At 38.5% G+C, this 17,710-nt stretch overlaps 1 protein-coding gene across 5 annotated transcripts; it reads right to left on the reverse strand.

Moving 5' to 3' along the window:
* Nucleotides 1-320: 320 nt before the first annotated feature.
* Nucleotides 321-17,581, reverse strand: SLC30A6 (solute carrier family 30 member 6). 5 transcript variants are annotated; one of them, XM_021545455.4, is made up of 14 exons: nt 17,101-17,581; nt 14,700-14,786; nt 14,008-14,092; nt 12,980-13,022; nt 10,913-10,978; nt 10,393-10,473; nt 9,139-9,174; nt 8,249-8,343; nt 7,447-7,495; nt 4,839-4,958; nt 4,433-4,535; nt 4,143-4,190; nt 3,525-3,593; nt 321-3,160 (listed from the first exon to the last, which is right to left on the reverse strand). In XM_021545455.4, exons 1-14 carry the CDS (start codon nt 17,101-17,103, stop codon nt 2,669-2,671), a joined length of 1,377 nt encoding a protein of 458 aa, XP_021401130.3. In that variant the 5' UTR covers nt 17,104-17,581; the 3' UTR covers nt 321-2,668. The 5 variants fall into 5 exon arrangements, with proteins under 5 accessions (XP_021401130.3, XP_085433072.1, XP_077638174.2 ...); XM_085576946.1 differs by lacking the exon at nt 17,101-17,581 and adding an exon at nt 16,606-16,867; XM_077782048.2 differs by lacking the exon at nt 17,101-17,581 and adding an exon at nt 16,392-16,590.
* Between the last annotated feature and the right edge of the window lie 129 nt (nt 17,582-17,710).

Raw genomic sequence — 17,710 nt, forward strand, 5'->3', positions numbered from 1 at the left:
CTGAGACAGCATTCCTAGCATTAGGAATGGAGAGGATATAAATTATCAATTCTTATTCACTATGTATCAAATAAACATTTAGATCATGACCACCTAACAGCAAAACACAGTTAGAAAAGGCAAAATGTACAAAAAACCACTCTCTACAAAATTATTCCAAGGACCCAGTCTACACTGGCAGTAGACCCAGCAAAACAGTTCTGAAGTTTGACATACCTGCTCATTGAGACTGAAGTACCACCCGAAAGCACCACTTAAACAATGAATATAGAAAGATAACTATAAAATCTTGTACACAAATTACTACTTTTTCCTTGTCATTTACGAATGACATTGATTTTATTTTCCTCATATAAAAGGAGACATTTTACTCTGTGCTGATTTAACAAATGTTCTAATATATTCATAATAATAAAGCAGCTAAAAAGCTAGTATCTAAAAGAATCTGCACATATGATATATACTGTATACAATCACTCAAAAAAAGATTTGTGTTAAAGTAATTATATTGCACTCAGAATTCCTGGATTCTCATCCTCCCTTCTCATTTTAAATCAGAGATCAGCTTAATTTTTTAATAAAATGGAGATTTAATTTTCTACTGAAAACAAGTAAGCATGCATTCAATATAATACAATGTACTGAAAATAACAGAAAAGGGGCATGTGATTATGAGACTGGAGTAAGGAACAATTCTTAACCAGGCCACACAAAAGCAGTGTATTGTAAACATTCTGCTGGCTCTAAGGTGTTGCAGATGCTGTAGAAAGTGCAGTCTAGTTCAGCACCCAAGAGGTACAGAGAATCTGTTCAAGTGTTCTGTACTTCAGTGAATTTCCATGCAGCAATGGCACATGTAATAGACTCACAGAAAGACAGGATAATGGACCACAGGTGATTACTGAGTTAATACTAACCTCACAGAAACAGAGCCAACCATTGTAACTTCATTGCAATCTTTAAATGGAAGTTTCCCAGGTCATTACATTTTCTAACAGAGAAATTAAATTTTCACTCTCGCTACAAATGAAGTACAGAACTAGATTCTCTACTTGTAGCTTACATGGACAGCATGCCAGTGGCAGTCTGGCACTACCCTCAGCCTGAAACATCCTCAAAAGATATATCTCCATTATGCAGAATGCCACCTTGCTTCTTCAAGAATGAGTCCCTCCTCCAAGCACTGGCTCAAGAAACACAGATCATGGAGGGGGAGGAAAAACAGAAAAAAAGAGGAATGCAATATTTTCACATAGAAAAATAAATCCTCAGCCAGTGAAGAGGCCACAGATCTTTAAAATTCAAATGAAGGCTGTTTTCTCCACTCAGATATACACAAGAAAGATTTCTTCATCAAAGCAATTATCTTCAGGTAACACAGTATCTTTGGAATCCCTGAGATACTACAGCTCCATATAACCACCTCATGGAAGTGGAGGGACTGAATTAGCACACAGATGAACAAGGTGGAAGCCAATATTTAGCACCCTGAGTTGCAAGTGGAACAACAGGAATGGGCAACCCATTGCTAGACAGCCACGACATACAGAAGAATGTGCAGAGGAGCAATTGTAAAGTAGATACTGCACGGGGGAACAGAAAAAAACCTGAAGTATTTCTAAAAGGCTTTTCCCTGTTGTCAGAGCAGAGAAAGAAAAGACAGCAATGAGAGGGAAGAGCTCTCTAAGAAAGGCCCTGGATAAATGTGGATACCTCAGTGTACAGTAGGACAGTAATGCAAAAGCAGAGACAAGCTGGTCTCGTTCCAAGTGTGCCCCAAAGGTTAAGCACTCCAACAGTGACTACGAACTCTTAGCGATCACTGATCTGTACTCTGGATATAAACCAGGAATATAAATAAATTATTTTTACCCCTGGAACTATAAAAAAAATACAAAAAGGAAAATACAAAGTCACAATCAAATCACAGAATTCACCCCATAGTCAAATGTAAAATCTTACATTTTAAGTATTTTATTTCCCAGTATATTGCTAAATAATTTTGCAGTTAAACCAAAAAGTAAGAAGTATCAGAGATGAGTATGGACTACTTACAACTAGAAAATGGTTGCTGAACCATCTGAATTTCTATAAAAATGTAAAAACATGGTCTTGTAAAATAAATTACAATCTGAAATGCCAGATTGTCTTCACAATGGCCACAACATGAATATTGATGGATTTTTGCAACCAAAAACTAACTGTGATTTGGCCCAAGCATGGCTTAATACAGCAATCAAACATGTCTGAAAACTGGGACTTGTATTTCTGCCATTTCCTATTCTCTCAGCTATTCAGCATCCAATAATTCTCATTAGGAAAAAAAAATGCTACCTGATCACAATTTTATTCTCTTATGGAATTGTGCTGCATCTTGCATACATTCTTGGATAAATGAAGCAAAATGGATAAAAAAGATGAGTAGAAATAGACATCCTATAAAAACTACTTGTAAAGTACTGTAAATCTGCAAAATATCTGTGGCATTACACAGGCTACTGCTGATGCAAAGGAAAAAAACTGCTATTTAACCACTTCATGAACGTGAACAATGCACTTGTTCCCAGCCATTCAGAATGATGTGACATTCCTAATGTTTATAAAAATTGGGTAATAAAAGAATTAAGTCAATACCCTTAAGTATAATAAATAATGGTGTTTATTACGGTCAGGGCTGACCACGAGCATTTGTTCCATATCTGCCTGGGACATTTGCAAAACCAGTTCTGAATCCTTGAGCTGCTCCTATTCCTGGTATTCCAAGTCCTTGATTGAGTACACTGCTGTAGGGTGCAGATCCATGATTAAAGCCCAATCCATAGGGCTTTGTCTGAGTGTTTAAAAGGATGACTGGATTCACATTTTTGCCTGGTGTGTTAAAAGAAAATTCTGGTGGTGGACTGCTGGGTTTAGCTGGAGTGAAGGTAACAGGGTTCAAATTGTCAGCAGCTTTCAAAGACGGCATTGGAATGATGTGATGATCCGAAAGATTCAGAATATTATTTGCAATAGGCACAGATGATAAGGTAGGTCTGATCCAGTCATCTTTGAAAATCTGAACAGTCAAGGTAGAGACCAATGTGTATAATCTGTTAGTGACATGGGCAAGTACCATTTGCTCATTTGCATCTCTCCGAATTCGGACATGGACCGATCCAGCCTAGAAAGTGATAAAAACAAGTTGGCTGTTAATTGTTACGCCAATATTCCCCACATGCATTCAAGAAGAGGCAAATTATCCTGCAGAGAATTACACAAAAACCTTTTGCAGTGCAAATTACTAAGCTAAGAACCTAATTACAGGATACATTCTGATCTTTCCTAATGTGTTGCTCCCTTATGAACATACCAAGATCATAATTCGGGAAAAGTGAGTCTTAGAACCAAACTATACAATACAATACATGTGTTGGCATGTAAATTAAAAAATTAATTTAAATCAATTAATTAAATTAATGTGAATTAAAAAATTAAAGTAGTATCTGACAACAAAGCCTAGAAAGTTAATAAAGGCATAAACTTACCAAAGTGCCAAAACCTAATGTCCAGAAATGCTCATTTCGAACTTCCAGGACACCATCCAAAGTTGAAACCTAATTTTACACAAACATCCACAAATATGAAAATAAATTAGAAGTTTTAAATTCCTTTAGAAATGTATTTTTGTACATAACTGAATAACAAATAATTTTCAGCAGTGAAATAAAAGCTCCAGACACAGATGATGTCTGTTAATGTCACTAATGCTTATCTAACGCACTTGTGCTACCCTTAAACATCCAAATCCATCAAAAAAGTTTTAAGAAATGTATTTCAAGTAACTCTTGCTGCCAAACTGAAGTATGTTCTCAACTTGACATGCTGGAATTCAACAACTGCCTGTACTCTTCCTCCTTCAACTCACATTTGTAAACCACTTCAACAGTAGCTCAAGTTTAAACAAAACCAGCCTGCACTACTTAAATAGATTTGTTCCAGATACCTAAAAGACACTATTCATCTTGGAAAACAAGATTCATATTTTCTTTATGCAGCTAAAAAAATAATTTTAGCAAACTTCTAGGACTGGTCAGAAAAATTCTTCACATTCCTGAATGCTTATAAGCTGTACACACTGTGCTATGTATTATACACTGACTTACCTCTCTAAGAAGTTTATCTAACTGGCCAATCACATGAGGTGGGGTTGTCTTCAAAAAGAAAAAGTAAAGAAAATACAAGTTATAATCAAGATTAACTGGTCCTGTTGAAGTAAGAGAGCCTTTAAGTCTGGTCTACCCACACAAGAGACCAACGGCATTTTCATTAAATTCTTATGACTTCATGATGCATATTTGCACAACCTTTAACATTCTTGTAGCAAGCTTAAAACAGATTTCAAGGGGTTTTTTTTTTAAACCACAAAATCTGTTGATTTGTAAGGCTGCCTTACCTGGAGTAGTACTTTCCCACTGTAGACACTCATGGGATACATGGTACCAAATGTCATCAAAGCAATTGCTATAGCAGAGGCTGTGTCCACAGCAAAATAATTGCTAGGGAGAAAGAGCAATTTTAAAGAAACACTCATATTTATGTTTTTGAAAGGCAGAACAACTTACTTATTATTCTTTTTTTATTCTTTTAAATTATATAAACTTAGAGAATTTTACAGATACTAATCTCATTTGAACTCTCATTCATCTTGGACAATAGACAGATGCATCCACAGAGTTGCAATGCCATTCATATAAAATGTAGCTCTATATCAGAGAATTCCTTTCATGTAAAAATGTATTTTCCCACAGACTGAATAAAAAAAAAAAGAGCTACTGTTTTAAAACAACAACTGCACATACTTGATTTCAATGAGCATATATGTAATGCAAAGAGCCAGAGCTCCAGCAATATCAATCAAGAAAAAAGGGTTCATCCGTGGCAGAAAGATGCTACTCAATCCTGGGATGATTCCACAAATACTGCAACAAAACAGAAAAAGCAGTTGTCAGCCAGCTTTCACCGCTACTTTGAAATTCCAAAATTACAGACATCACTTATCTTTTGACTTCTAACACACCTTGCCATCATAGCATATGATGAGCACTGTAAAGGCCCCACTAATTCTGCTCAAAGGGTGCTGTCAGCAAAAATTAATCAACTGTTTTTTTTTCTGGGAACACAGCTCTATGATACAGCTGTATCAGCTGGCTACAGCACAAGTTCTTCATGGGCTCAATACTGATATTTCAGAGATGTACATAGCGAGAGATTTGTGTATCACCCATCTTCAATCCATCTGCCACTCTGCCACCTTGGTGTGCAAGTGTCCTAAAGTCAAAGCTAACTAATTTCCTTTCTCTGAAAGGAGAAAGCAAACCAGCTAGCTGCCTAAGAGGAGACCAAAAAAAATGTAGAAGGGAATGCTGGGAAAATTACTTATTTATAGTTATTTCCTGTCAATGGGAGTATGAAGAGCAAAAGGAGTTTCTGTACTTCCCACCGTGCATATCATGTCCTGGAAAATTTCAAGGCAAAGACAACATGAAATGTTTTGTTGCTATGGTTAATGCCAACATCTGTTTAGACATCATGTGCTGGCCTGCTTCTGTAAGAATTTTAATCAATATAATTATATACAGGTGCAGATATTTTTAATCAGCATTGATTCACATAACACACCTGAAACAGCTCCATACAAACTAATACAATATTTTTATCGGTTTAACTGTATACAGGCTATCTCAAAACCTAGTAGAAATTATATTACTCTTGATCTGGGACCCCTTCAAGTTATCTTCCCTTTAAAACTTTGTTTCTAGACCAGTAAGAGGAAAGCTGTGCTACTGTCTGTGATTGGTATCCACCTTTTTTTTTGTTTTTACAGTAAAACTTGGTCAAGCTAATTATTAGTCTTCCAAAAATATTTCACAGATTTTGGTTCTGATGATGTAACATCTTATAACCATACACAATCAATTCTTCTGTTATCAAGTCAGCATTCTCTGATTTCCTTAACTGTTAAAAAGATCACAGATAGGTTTTGAAGCATACTTAACATGTTTTACAGCTTGGTTTAATATTTTTGTTTTGATACTGACACATAGTTGGGAGAAAGTGTATGGATTAAAATAAACTTCCAACATCTGACAAAACTATTTGCAAACAATGTTATCTTGCATTCAGATATCCAATACAAGCAAGACAGTTAACAGACAAGATGAATGAGCAACACTGCTTATATCCCTGTGTCCTGGGTTGTAAGATAAGCTTGTATTCTATTTGCCATCTGTCGAAGGTTGGGCAGGTTTGTTATCTCTCCCAAAGACAATGGTTTGCCCGGTAGAGGTAATGGTTTGTTTATGCACCATTGACTAACTCACTGCAGGGCTGGTAAATGTAACACCATCCCATTGTGAGATGTCCCACCCAGAGGGGGAAGCCAAGCACTCTTTTATTATATAAAGGGGTAGCTTTTGGGGAGAAGCAGCTCGCTCTCTCTTTTTGGGGGGATTGCCAGAGAAGCAGCTCCTTCGACAGGACTCCTGAGAGAAGCGGCTGGAGCGCGCTGAGGCGACGGCAGCGGAGCTCGGAGGCAGCCCCGGCGCAGAGGAAGACCGACCCGACTGCCACCAGATCTTCAGAGAAAACTATACCCTTCTAAAGATCACCACTGCAGCTGCAATTCATCAGCCACTGCAAGAGGAGCAGCTATCATTTCCACCGACTACCAACACCTCGACTCCTCAGGTTGTGGACATTATCACTAGTTTTTTTGTTTGTACCGATTGCATTTGCCTTTTTAAATTGTTATCTAGTTTTCTCCTAGTAAAGAATTGTTACTCCCATTCCCATATCTTTGCCTGAGAGCCTTTTAATTTAAAGATCCTGGTAATTTGGAGGGAGGGGGGTTTGCCTTCTCCATTGCACAGGAGGCTTTGCCCTCTTTCACAGACTCCTGTCTTGTCAAACCAAGACACCCTGGAAGACATGGACTTTCCAGTTTCCTGCTGGACAGGTGAGGAGTTTCCACAGCTATGGTTCAGTGAGGAACCTGTTTCATATATCACATTTAAACTCAACCATCTGAATAATTTGTTCAGCCCACAAAGTAAATAAACATGAATTACAAAATATATCACTCAGTAATGCATGTTGTGAAATGCAGTTCAAATATGTACCGGATAATGCTAGTTTTCCTATTCTCACCCAAAGAGAATTACATATAATGTACTGAACATATATACTCAAAAGAAAAGCTGTCCAGAAAGAAGTATTTCTGTTAGATTGATGTATCTAGTAAATATGGGAGACAATGTTTGTTCCAGAGTTCATACATGAGACTTATAGTAGGTAAAGCTATTTTAAAAGCTCTAATACAAGTTTATGCCTCCAAAATGTTATTATACACACAAAATCAACACTGCCTTCCAGAAGTTAATGATTTTGAAAAACAATATAAAGCTTCACCTTCTACTAAGATCTGCAACATGTTCCTGAAGCCAACTTGTGCTGGCAGCTACAAAAGAAAGAAGGTATTAAAGTCACCACAATTTTAAATACCATTTTAAAGTTACTACATTTTAAAGTACACATAAGTTTTATTTAAGGCAAGAATTCAATAAATACAGTGTGAATGAGTAAATATATCTCAACAGATACCCTGGCACTTGAAAAAAGCCCCAAGTCCGTCTTTTTCAAGCAGCAAGTAAAACATCCATCTTTCATAATAATCTGAACTGATTAAATACAAATATAATTGCAGGTTATAACCATTATCTTTTATATAATATAGTGTAAAATAGATATTTATAACTATGGACAATTTACAGGACAATTACAACAGGACAATTTACAATGGCAGGAATGACTGCAAACTACTTCACAACAAAAAAAGGTAAAGAGCTTTTAAAAAGAACTGTTGCATTAACTTATTTCTGAATCCATTAATACATCCATAAAATGTGTTGAAAGTTCTGGTATCTGTCACATGACCTTCACTGGTTGAATTTAAAAGACTGAAAATAAAGGATACTGCAGCACTAAAATGATACTTGGTTTATCATACTATCAACCTCGGACTACTTAGAGCCTTATAACCAAATTGGAGTCGAAAGTCAGATGGCAATTCTACTGCACAAAGTTACATTAACAGAGGTAACAGTAACATACACCCAATAGTTAAGAAAATTACCAGACAAGTTATACCTTGCTAAAATAGGAACATTAACAATTTTACTCAATTCTTGTCACAGTCTAATTTATCACATACCTTCAGAGACATAAGCAAAAGGCTTATTCTTAATGGAAAGCATTGTAAATAAGTTGAAAAAGAGAGCCACAAAAGTACCAACCAGCAGTCGTCCCCTAGGGAGGGGAAAAAAGGTGTCTTAATTTCCCATCATTACAGAACATGTAATTGAGCTGTAACTACCAATAACAGTATCCAAATATTTTGCTTGCTTTCATTCACTGAGGCTGAAAACCAGTAGGATAAACTAGTGTAATACTTAAAGACCAGCAGTGTATTATCCTTGTAAGGGTTATATGAGATCACTGAACTTTGTACATTATTGTTATCCCGTAACACTCATAACACCAAGTAACAGCTCTTAACTAAGTGCATATATGCACACACATATATATTTGCCCTTTGAAGATATAAACACATTATCCCCTCAGCAGCACAGCTAAGAAACTTAGCATTCAATGGCATTATGCCATATACCCCAGCCTTCTTCTGGAACTACTTCAACATATGTCCCTTGTCCCATTCCTTTGCCCCGTAACACCTTCTTTTCCTCTCCCCGTGGTCTTTATAGTCTGAACCCTCTTTACAAAACATGCAGTTCCCTGTTGACCACAGCATCCTTCCCCCCCACATACCAGGCCTTCCAAGAGGCCACAAGAAACAAAAGGAACTGAATGAGGAAAAGCAGCAATGTGTAGTTAGATCACTATTTGAGATAACATGAGCATTAAATTTCAATTGTACCTTGAAAAGAACCATTTGCAGTATAGCTTGCACATGGTTTGAAACAAATACCAAGGCACCAAAAGCAATTTGGTACTGAAAGTACTTGCATAACTAATATATGCTAGATAACAATTAGAAACATAAAAGGACAACAACATATTTTATACATCAAAATAATTTCTTACGTGTGTATCTCAGGCTGTTCCAGAAAGCGCTCCGCACTATAAGAATAATTGAAAATTTGAGTTATATTCAAACAGTAAAGCCTTGATACCTGCAGTATGTTTTTACAGTTCCTTAGCATTAGCTGCTATTCATAAACAAAAACTGATAAAGTACTGCAAAAAATGGATTGCTTAAATAAACACAAACTTTTATAAGCAATGAAAGCATTTAACACTGAATCAAAACATATGTAATTTAGATTTCCCAAATATTTCCAAACTGTGCCACATATGTGCTAGCTACCATGAATGCAGCCTACATGATAAAAATATGCTTGTAAATGAACATACAAAATAATATTGTTACTGGCACCACCACCAGTGCCACAACACACTAAGTGTGAAATTCCTGATTTAGAGCCTCACATTAAGCAAGGTCAAATAAAGTACACATTTGATGGTGGAGATATAGATCTTTTTTCACCCACCAGTGAGTTAACAAACCAGCTTCAGCTGTAACAGAAAAACCTGCTAAGCTTGTGGAATTTCCCAAAATTGATGTTGGAAAATTTGGAGGTTTTGACAGAGGGTGACTCATTCCAGTGGACTGTCACTTCAATATATTGACCTTATAGTATAAAGTTACAAAGTTGTTAATACAGCCCTTTACACAGAAAATATAAAAATAGATCACTTGAATAAAATAAGGGAAGGTATACTTCTGCAGTTTTAAATTCCAGATGTTAACAAAAGCGTCTTCATCTTTAAAAACGAAAATAATGTTTTAGGCTAACCTCCTGAAATACAAATGCTTCCAAGTATTGATGATATGGCAAATTAATACTTGAGCAAACTTTGAGGGAGTGAAGAAATTGATGCTTTAAGCATTCAGCTCCTTGATACATTATGAAGCTGCTTTGACTTCAAGTAACAGAAGTAAAACCAAAATACTTTTATTTGTTAATCAACTTTAAAAAGTCTAAATGTATAAGGAAATGCATTAAATTAATTACACAACCTTTTGGAAAAAGTATTCTTAAAATCATTAAATCTTTCCCTAGAGAGTTTTTTAAGAACATTTATCAATTCCCATCTTTACATCTAAAGCCTACATGCAGTGCAATAAATATAAGCAAGCAGTAAAGTTTAGCCATATTTTTTTAAAATCTTTGAGTTTTTCCTAAATAAAGCACTCAAAGAATGTATGTACTTTTGGTTGATCTGGACTATATCTTCATATTTTAAAAAATTAAAGAAAACAAGACATAACCCTACCTTTCTTTCAGTATAAAAAGAGCACCAAGCTGTGCCAGAACTGTAGATGCAAATACAGCTAGAACTTCAAACCTTTCAAACCTGAAATTTGAGAATTAAGTTTAGAAACACTGAACATTGAACAATGCATCCAATAGAATTTTTTCTGTGCAAAAACCAGCAGGATACACCTACTTTTTCTAATTCATTCAACAGCAGACCACTAGGAAGAAAGTTTTATGGAATGGTCAATATTTTCAGTTTCTTTTAACACACCACTTATCAGAGACACCTTAATATTAAGCATTTCTTAATGCTTCTTGCTGTCTGTCAGAGATGCCTTAAAATTAAGCATTTCTTATTCTTCCTGTTCATCCCCTACTCTGTAATTGCTCTTCACATAAAGACCTGGCCCTCCTCACTTTTAGGCTCTTTCACATAGAGAGTATTACTAATGGCTGTTTGGGGATCCACGCAATGACAGTGAGCAACATATGAAACGTTGCATTATCAAACATTACATCTTGTCATTAGTACTTACCCAAATGAATAGACTGGGCTGGGTTTCTTCATCATTACCCAGTAGCTTATTAGACATGTTACCAAACTGAAAAAAGGAGGAGATTAGACTGTGATAAATAACAGCAGCCTTTACAAACTGCGTAATTTACAAATGCACACTTGAGCCACCAGGACTCAACAAACAAATACAGCCTCATCTTGCCCTGAACTCAGCCTCCAACAGTGATGTTCCAAATGCTGCTCATGTGCTTTCTGAACTTGCCTAGAAATGCTGTAACCTCAGAAATGCTGCTTAAATGAGAAAAAAGCTGATAAGTAAGACAGAAGAATAAAAGAAAAAGCAAAGAAATCTCTCCATTAAAGTCTTCTTTTAGAGATATACCATGAATTAGATTTCGTACTCTAGAGTAAGTCTCAGGGCACACCAAGTACTGACTTTTCTTTTTCATGGTGTAATTTTTCTATGCATATGGCCAAAACAGATTAATTTTGTTTGGCTGCATTCACCTACACAAGCTCTAATCTAACTGGCCATTCACTGACAGCCACAGGTCCCTCTTGCTATCTTCTGTCCAAATTTTTCTCTCATACTGAACATCTAGAATTCCAATTATTTTGGAATCTCCATGGTAATAGGCAGAATGTTTCAAGGATAAGTACAGTTTTCTCTGCCTATTTTTCATCTGTTGAACAATTTTTTTCTCTATTGAACATTTTTTTCAACTGGAATCCACATAGATACAGTGCCAGCTGTGCTTCCATGAAGTCCTTTTGTAATTAATAACAATGTTAAATCAGACTGGATCAAGAACTGATCCCTACAACTGATGAACAATCACGTCCTCACAACTTGATCCTCAGCTGCACAGAATAAAGGTAAAAGCACAGGAAGTAATACTGTTCACATACAAACCGTGAACTCATATTCTCAGTAAGAATATTCTATATGCAACCAGGCAATGACAAAAAGAAAAGAAGCAGAAATTGATTTTTGCAGCAGAATTACTGAGCACTGCTCTCCCTTACAGCAAATCAAAATTCTTGAAAGAGATTGCTGTGAGTTAGAATAATCTTCACAACCTAAGACAGGAGTGCCAGGGGTATCCTACCTCCTCCTAAAACTAAAAGAAAAAAAATTTCCATATGAATGGGAAGTACCACATCAACCACCTTCCCCAATTTCCACAAGATATTCCCAAAAAAAAGTATTTTGAGTCAAGACAACAAAAATTCAGTAGATACAAAATTCTAAGAGAAAGACAATATTCATTAGAGTTACATCTTAATTCTAATGCAGTCATAGATCAATTTTTGTGTGCCTATCCCAACAAGTAATTTTTGTTTCTGCATGTTTGCTGATGTTATTTATGAATGTTTCACTGTAATTCAGATAAGTTATAGTATGTAGTGGACACACGTATAACTCAGAAAGCTGATCTATACCTTTTATAAGATAGTGAGATTGCAAGAAAGATAATGTAGGCTAATATTTTAAAAATACATACATTTTATTTCCCAACCACCACTACCATTTTGTATCTTAGATATGAACTGAATATATTTCATGTCTGTATTATCACTATGACCAAAAGTGTTCAGAACTATCATATTAAAAGTATAATTTTGTTAGAACACAAGAAAAATGCTGAAAATATCTAATGACCTTATTTACAGAGTGCTTGGTATCTAGCTTGTGAAATATTTTTGAAATAGAATTACATGTTTCTTGTTTCCTGATGTTAAAACTGAGGGTTACTTCAAAATCAGTGACTATGGCGTTAGGAAAATGCTCTGACAGAACAACCAGACAACAGTTTTGTGCCATATTGTTTTATGTTGTCACACATCTGCACGGAGAAATCTATGACTGAACTGATCAGTTACTAGTCATTCTCAATATAGCTATGGTGGATTTTACAATCTATTTATTGGGTGCAATTTTATACTAATTTAAGCTATATTTAAACCAATTACTGTGTCTATACTGATGACTAAGTTACATGACTTAGAACCTGTAAGTAAATTTTAAATGTACAGAAACATACCAACAAAATGAACAGTAAGACAAAATGGGAAAAAAACTCACCTGAAAAGGTCAAAAATTGTCAAATATGTGTAAGCAGTTAAAGCTGTAAAGAAAAGTAAATATTAAAATTTAATACTTAATTTTTCAATGCAAAAATCACTTTTATTCCAAGTCCCTTTTGTGCAGCTCTTTCCAGTCTTCTAACTACATAAACTGTCTCTGCTGATAGAACAAGTCTCTTTTATTCTAAAGACACCAATATATTTAATGTCATAAGCATGTTGATTACGGCAATCTTAATTCAACTAAAGCATGTTATAAAGCCCAGATACAAAAGGTATATCACATTTGTGACTAAGTTGTGACTTGGAATTTAAGTACTGGAAAGTGAGGAGATCTTCCAGAATCACATCACTTACCAAAGTAAGAGATCTCTTACGTGTGTTATTGCAGTGAAAAGTAGGTTGAACTGAATATTTTACTTGTTTTGCATCTCTAACCTATCTTGAAACTGCAAGAAAACCTGCACCAAAAATGAAAAACTAAAATAGCATTCTATTCTCAGTGCAGGGGATGGGAAGCATATTGAAGCCCCTATCCAAAAGTAGAAGGCACACAAAACTGCATTGGGTGTGACTGCTCTGGAGCTCATTTCCCCGCAGCAGCCCTCACAGTGCTGCGCTTCACAGTGGCAGCCACAGAGGTGTTGAGAACACTCCAGTTTTGGCTACTGCTGAGCATTCCTTAGAAGCAAAGAAGTCTTAAGCCTTTTCCAAGCTACAAACATCCTCATTCAACTGCAAGTAAGGGTCTCTGCATGTCAGTGGTGCTACTTATACAAGGAACAGGTTTGAGGACTAGTAACTCAAAAGTCTGCAGGTTTTCAGTCTTAAAGATGAGGAAGCTACTGCAGGAAACAAACGACCAGCAGGACTGAAAACCTGTGCAAACTTTGAAGGACTTCCACCCATCCAGACTTGTCTGTGATTTGTACTGGATTTGGTTTTTTCAGTCAGCTGGAACTCCATGAGCTAAGAACAACATGGTTTCAGTTGTAGTTTCAGTTGCAGTACATGAGAGCCACCTACCTATGCTGTTTGTAGAGCTGCACCACATGAGCAGGAAGCCAATACATATTAAATTTATAGCACCAAACAGTAAAATCTTCCAGGACTGTTGATGAGAATAAATATGTATTTTACACCTTCCAAAATTTACAAGACAGAAATATATCTATCTGGTCTTAAAAAACAATATTGCAGTACTTAGTCATGCAAACAGAACTGGCTTATCTTCCCTCTCAAAAATTCACCACTCTACCACTCATTTCAGAATAGGAAGCCCTTTACAGATTATTTCAGAAGTCATTTATGAATGCCACCATGCTTAAAATACCTTTTTGGTCTAAAAAACCCCCCACCCATCTATAATATTTGCATTTTATTACAGCACACAGCATCTGACTCTTGAAGACCAACTTGTGCAACTTTATTTTAACAGGTTCCTTTATTTGTGCTGAAACTTTGGTCCCAAAAACATCTGAACACATTCAGTTTACAGTTCCACTGAACCCATCAGATGTAAGTATAATTCTGGAGGACAATAATTCACACGGATAACCCACAGAAGCAATACAGCTTCAAAGAGATTTTCTTTTTTAAGCACAGCTAGAAAAAGTCAAAGAAAAAAAATTCACACTATACTTAAGTTAATAGTCCATCTTAACTTACTACAGCTAATGTACTTTTATTATAATTACAATTTTTTAAGCAACACTTACCCTTCGGTCTGCTGCAACCAACCTAAATTCATGTGTTAGCTTTCCAACAAATGATCTCTGTGATTTGCGGAACAGGTGTATTGTCCCCTTAAAAAAATCAACAGTTTAATTAAAAACTTTACTTAAACCATAATTTAAATTAGCAAAAAGGAAATCTTAATTTATTAACTATTTTCACAGTTAAATCAAAGACTCACGTGAACTTTTTGTTAACCAGAAGCTTTATCACAAACTTTAAACTCAACCATATTTTGGTAACCATTTCACATGGTTAGAAAATGACAAATGACTTTGAATCAAGCTTCATTTAGACACAATCCAGAACTCAGGTTTACCGGAAAAGACATTAAATTATCACTTAAAGAGTGGGTTTTAACTTTTACTTAGATGAAACTACTACAAGACAGCCTGAAAACACAAATATTTTTCTTAATCAAAGCACACTTCCCACCCAAAGGCAATGGATTTATTAAACAGGAAAATATTGTTTATAGATATATAAAGGAGAACCCACCATAGAAGTAAAAACAATGCTGGTGATGTGGTGGACACAAGGCCAGTAACAAAATGAGACATACCAACAATCCTGGCTCTGAATTAACCTAAAGGGCTGCTACATGGCTCTTCTGCAAGCATGACAGGGAGCAGACTACCAGAGAAATTCATCTGCCATGACACTTGTCTCCCTTTCCTTGGAGGGTCCAAGCTTCTGGTTGTCCTCTGTTCTGCTCTCCTCACAAAGAAGTAAGCCTCCCACATGAAAAGTCCTTCTGATTTGCAATAGAAATTTTTGGATTTTTAATGGATGGTCAGTCATCTGCAGCAGTTCAGGGCCAGATTAAGTAAGGCTTGATTTTAAGCTATCACACCTTAGCTGCCAGCAGAAGGCAAAATTACATACTAATGGGCTCTTCACTAAAATAAATTTAATTTCAGACATTTTTCAACACACCTGCACTTCATATTATCTGAGAAATACTAGTGTGTCATGAGTTAAACTTGAAGCACTACTACGGATTGCAAGTTTAGATTATCTTGGACAAAACACTGGCACCTAGTCTTTTCTTTATTAGCAAATCATTACATTATTTTAATTCTTAATAGACACGTGCAGGATGCCAGAACACCTCAGAAAGCTTTTCTAGCAGGCAGTAGATAGCCTGCTTATGAAAGAATAACACAGAATATCCTGAGTTGGAAGGGACCCACAAAGATCATAGAAATCCAACTCCTGACCCTGCACAGGACACCCCAAGAGTCACACCATGTGCCTGAGAGCATTGTCCAAACACTTCTTAAGCTCTGTCAGGCTGCTGCTGTGACCACTTCCCCGGGGAGTTGTTCCAGTGCCAGCCACCCTCTGGGTGAAGAAACTTTTCCTGATATCCATCCTAAACCTTCCTGACATAACTCCAGGTCATTCTCTCAGTTCCTGTCACTGGTCCCCACAGAGCAGCAATCAGTGCCTGCCCCTCCTCTTCCCCCAGCGAGGAAGGTGTACCCGCAGTGAGGTCTGCCCTCGCTCTCCTGAGACTGAACAGACCAAGTAATCTCAGCTGCTTCTCACACGCTTCCCCTCCAGACCCTTCACATCTTTACAGCCCTACTTGTCGCCTTTGCAGCCGTGCTTTCCTCGTCCAGCCACACCTCCCTGTTTGCAAAGGATGCAGACTCTCGAAGGCCACAGCCCACCTGATCTGGAAGCGAGCTCCAACTCAGCACGTGTTGTACCTTGGCATTAAGGCATCCCTAGATCCTACAGTTCTAACGAGAGCTCGGTGCTACGCAGGGCGGCTGCCCCACACCTCAGCCAGCCCCGGAGGTGCCGAAAGCGCTCCAGAAGTCTTTCTGCAGCCAGCGGCGCTATCTGCTCCAACAGGTGACAGCACCTGCTGTGGATACCCACGTCACATAGCGGGGCTCAGCACGACAAGGGAACACTTCGCCTCCCAGATGAAGACACACACGCGGCGGTCGTTCCCAACAGATCGGGTTTTCGTCTTTGAGAAGCGAGCCACAGAGCGACACGGCGGAGCGAGCGCACCATAACCCGTCTGTCCTGTCCCGGCTCCCCGAGCGATGCGCGCTGAGGGTTCGGACCGCAGCCAGAGGCAGCTCCGCACAGGAGCCCCCAGGCCCCGGCACCCAGCCGGGCCCGCCCACGGTGCCGCCGGCCCGGTGACGGCGCTGGAGGGGCGGGCGGAGAGTCCCGGGGAGGAAACACCGCAGGGCAGCGGCGCGCTGCGCTGCCCCGGGCCCGGTACGGGCCGGGCCGGGCCGGCTGCCCCGCGGCGGTGCCGCCCCGCCGCGAGAGCGGGCGCTGCCAGCAGCCTCTGCAGGCCGTGTTCCACGCACGGCTTTCCTTCCCCTTCCCTCCGTGCCCCCAGCAGGGGCCACTCACCATATTACTCCCCTCAGCGGAAGAGACGGCGCCATGCGAGGCCGGAAGGGGCGGGAGACGTTCCCGTCGCCGCGGCAACCGGCGGGCCCGGCGGGACACGTGGCGGAAGCGGCGGCTCCGTCCCCGTCCCGCGGGAGGGGCGGCTCGAGCCTCTCGTCCCTCGCTCCTCCCCAGCCGGCGGCAGGCTGCGGTGCCGGTCCGCCTGGGGATACAAAGGTCTTGTCCGCCGCCTCAGCGCCTTTCTGCCGCTCATCTGCCCGCTGCTTCCGAGAGCCCAAGGAAAGGGCTCCCACGGGTGGGACCATCACAGACGCAGAGTCCAGCTATGACCAAACACCACCATGTCAACTAATCCAATCTTTCCTTTAAACACCTCCAGGGATGGTGACTCCGCCGCTTCCCGGGCAGCCATTCCAATATGTAACCACCCTTTTTGTGAAGAAATTCTTCCTAGTGTTATAAATGAAAATTTGTCCAGACAAATTTAAAATGAAAAAATAAAATATTTATTTGCAATCAAATTCTACCTAGCCAGCCACAAGGAAAGAACAGAGCCGAGTCCGGGGTCGCCCCTGGGTGTGCAACAAGGAGTCAGCCTCAGCAGAGGTTT

The sequence above is a fragment of the Lonchura striata genome, chromosome 3 (assembly GCF_050655825.1).
Source record: "Lonchura striata isolate lonStrDom1 chromosome 3, ASM5065582v1, whole genome shotgun sequence".
In the NCBI taxonomy this organism is placed as follows: domain Eukaryota; kingdom Metazoa; phylum Chordata; class Aves; order Passeriformes; family Estrildidae; genus Lonchura; species Lonchura striata.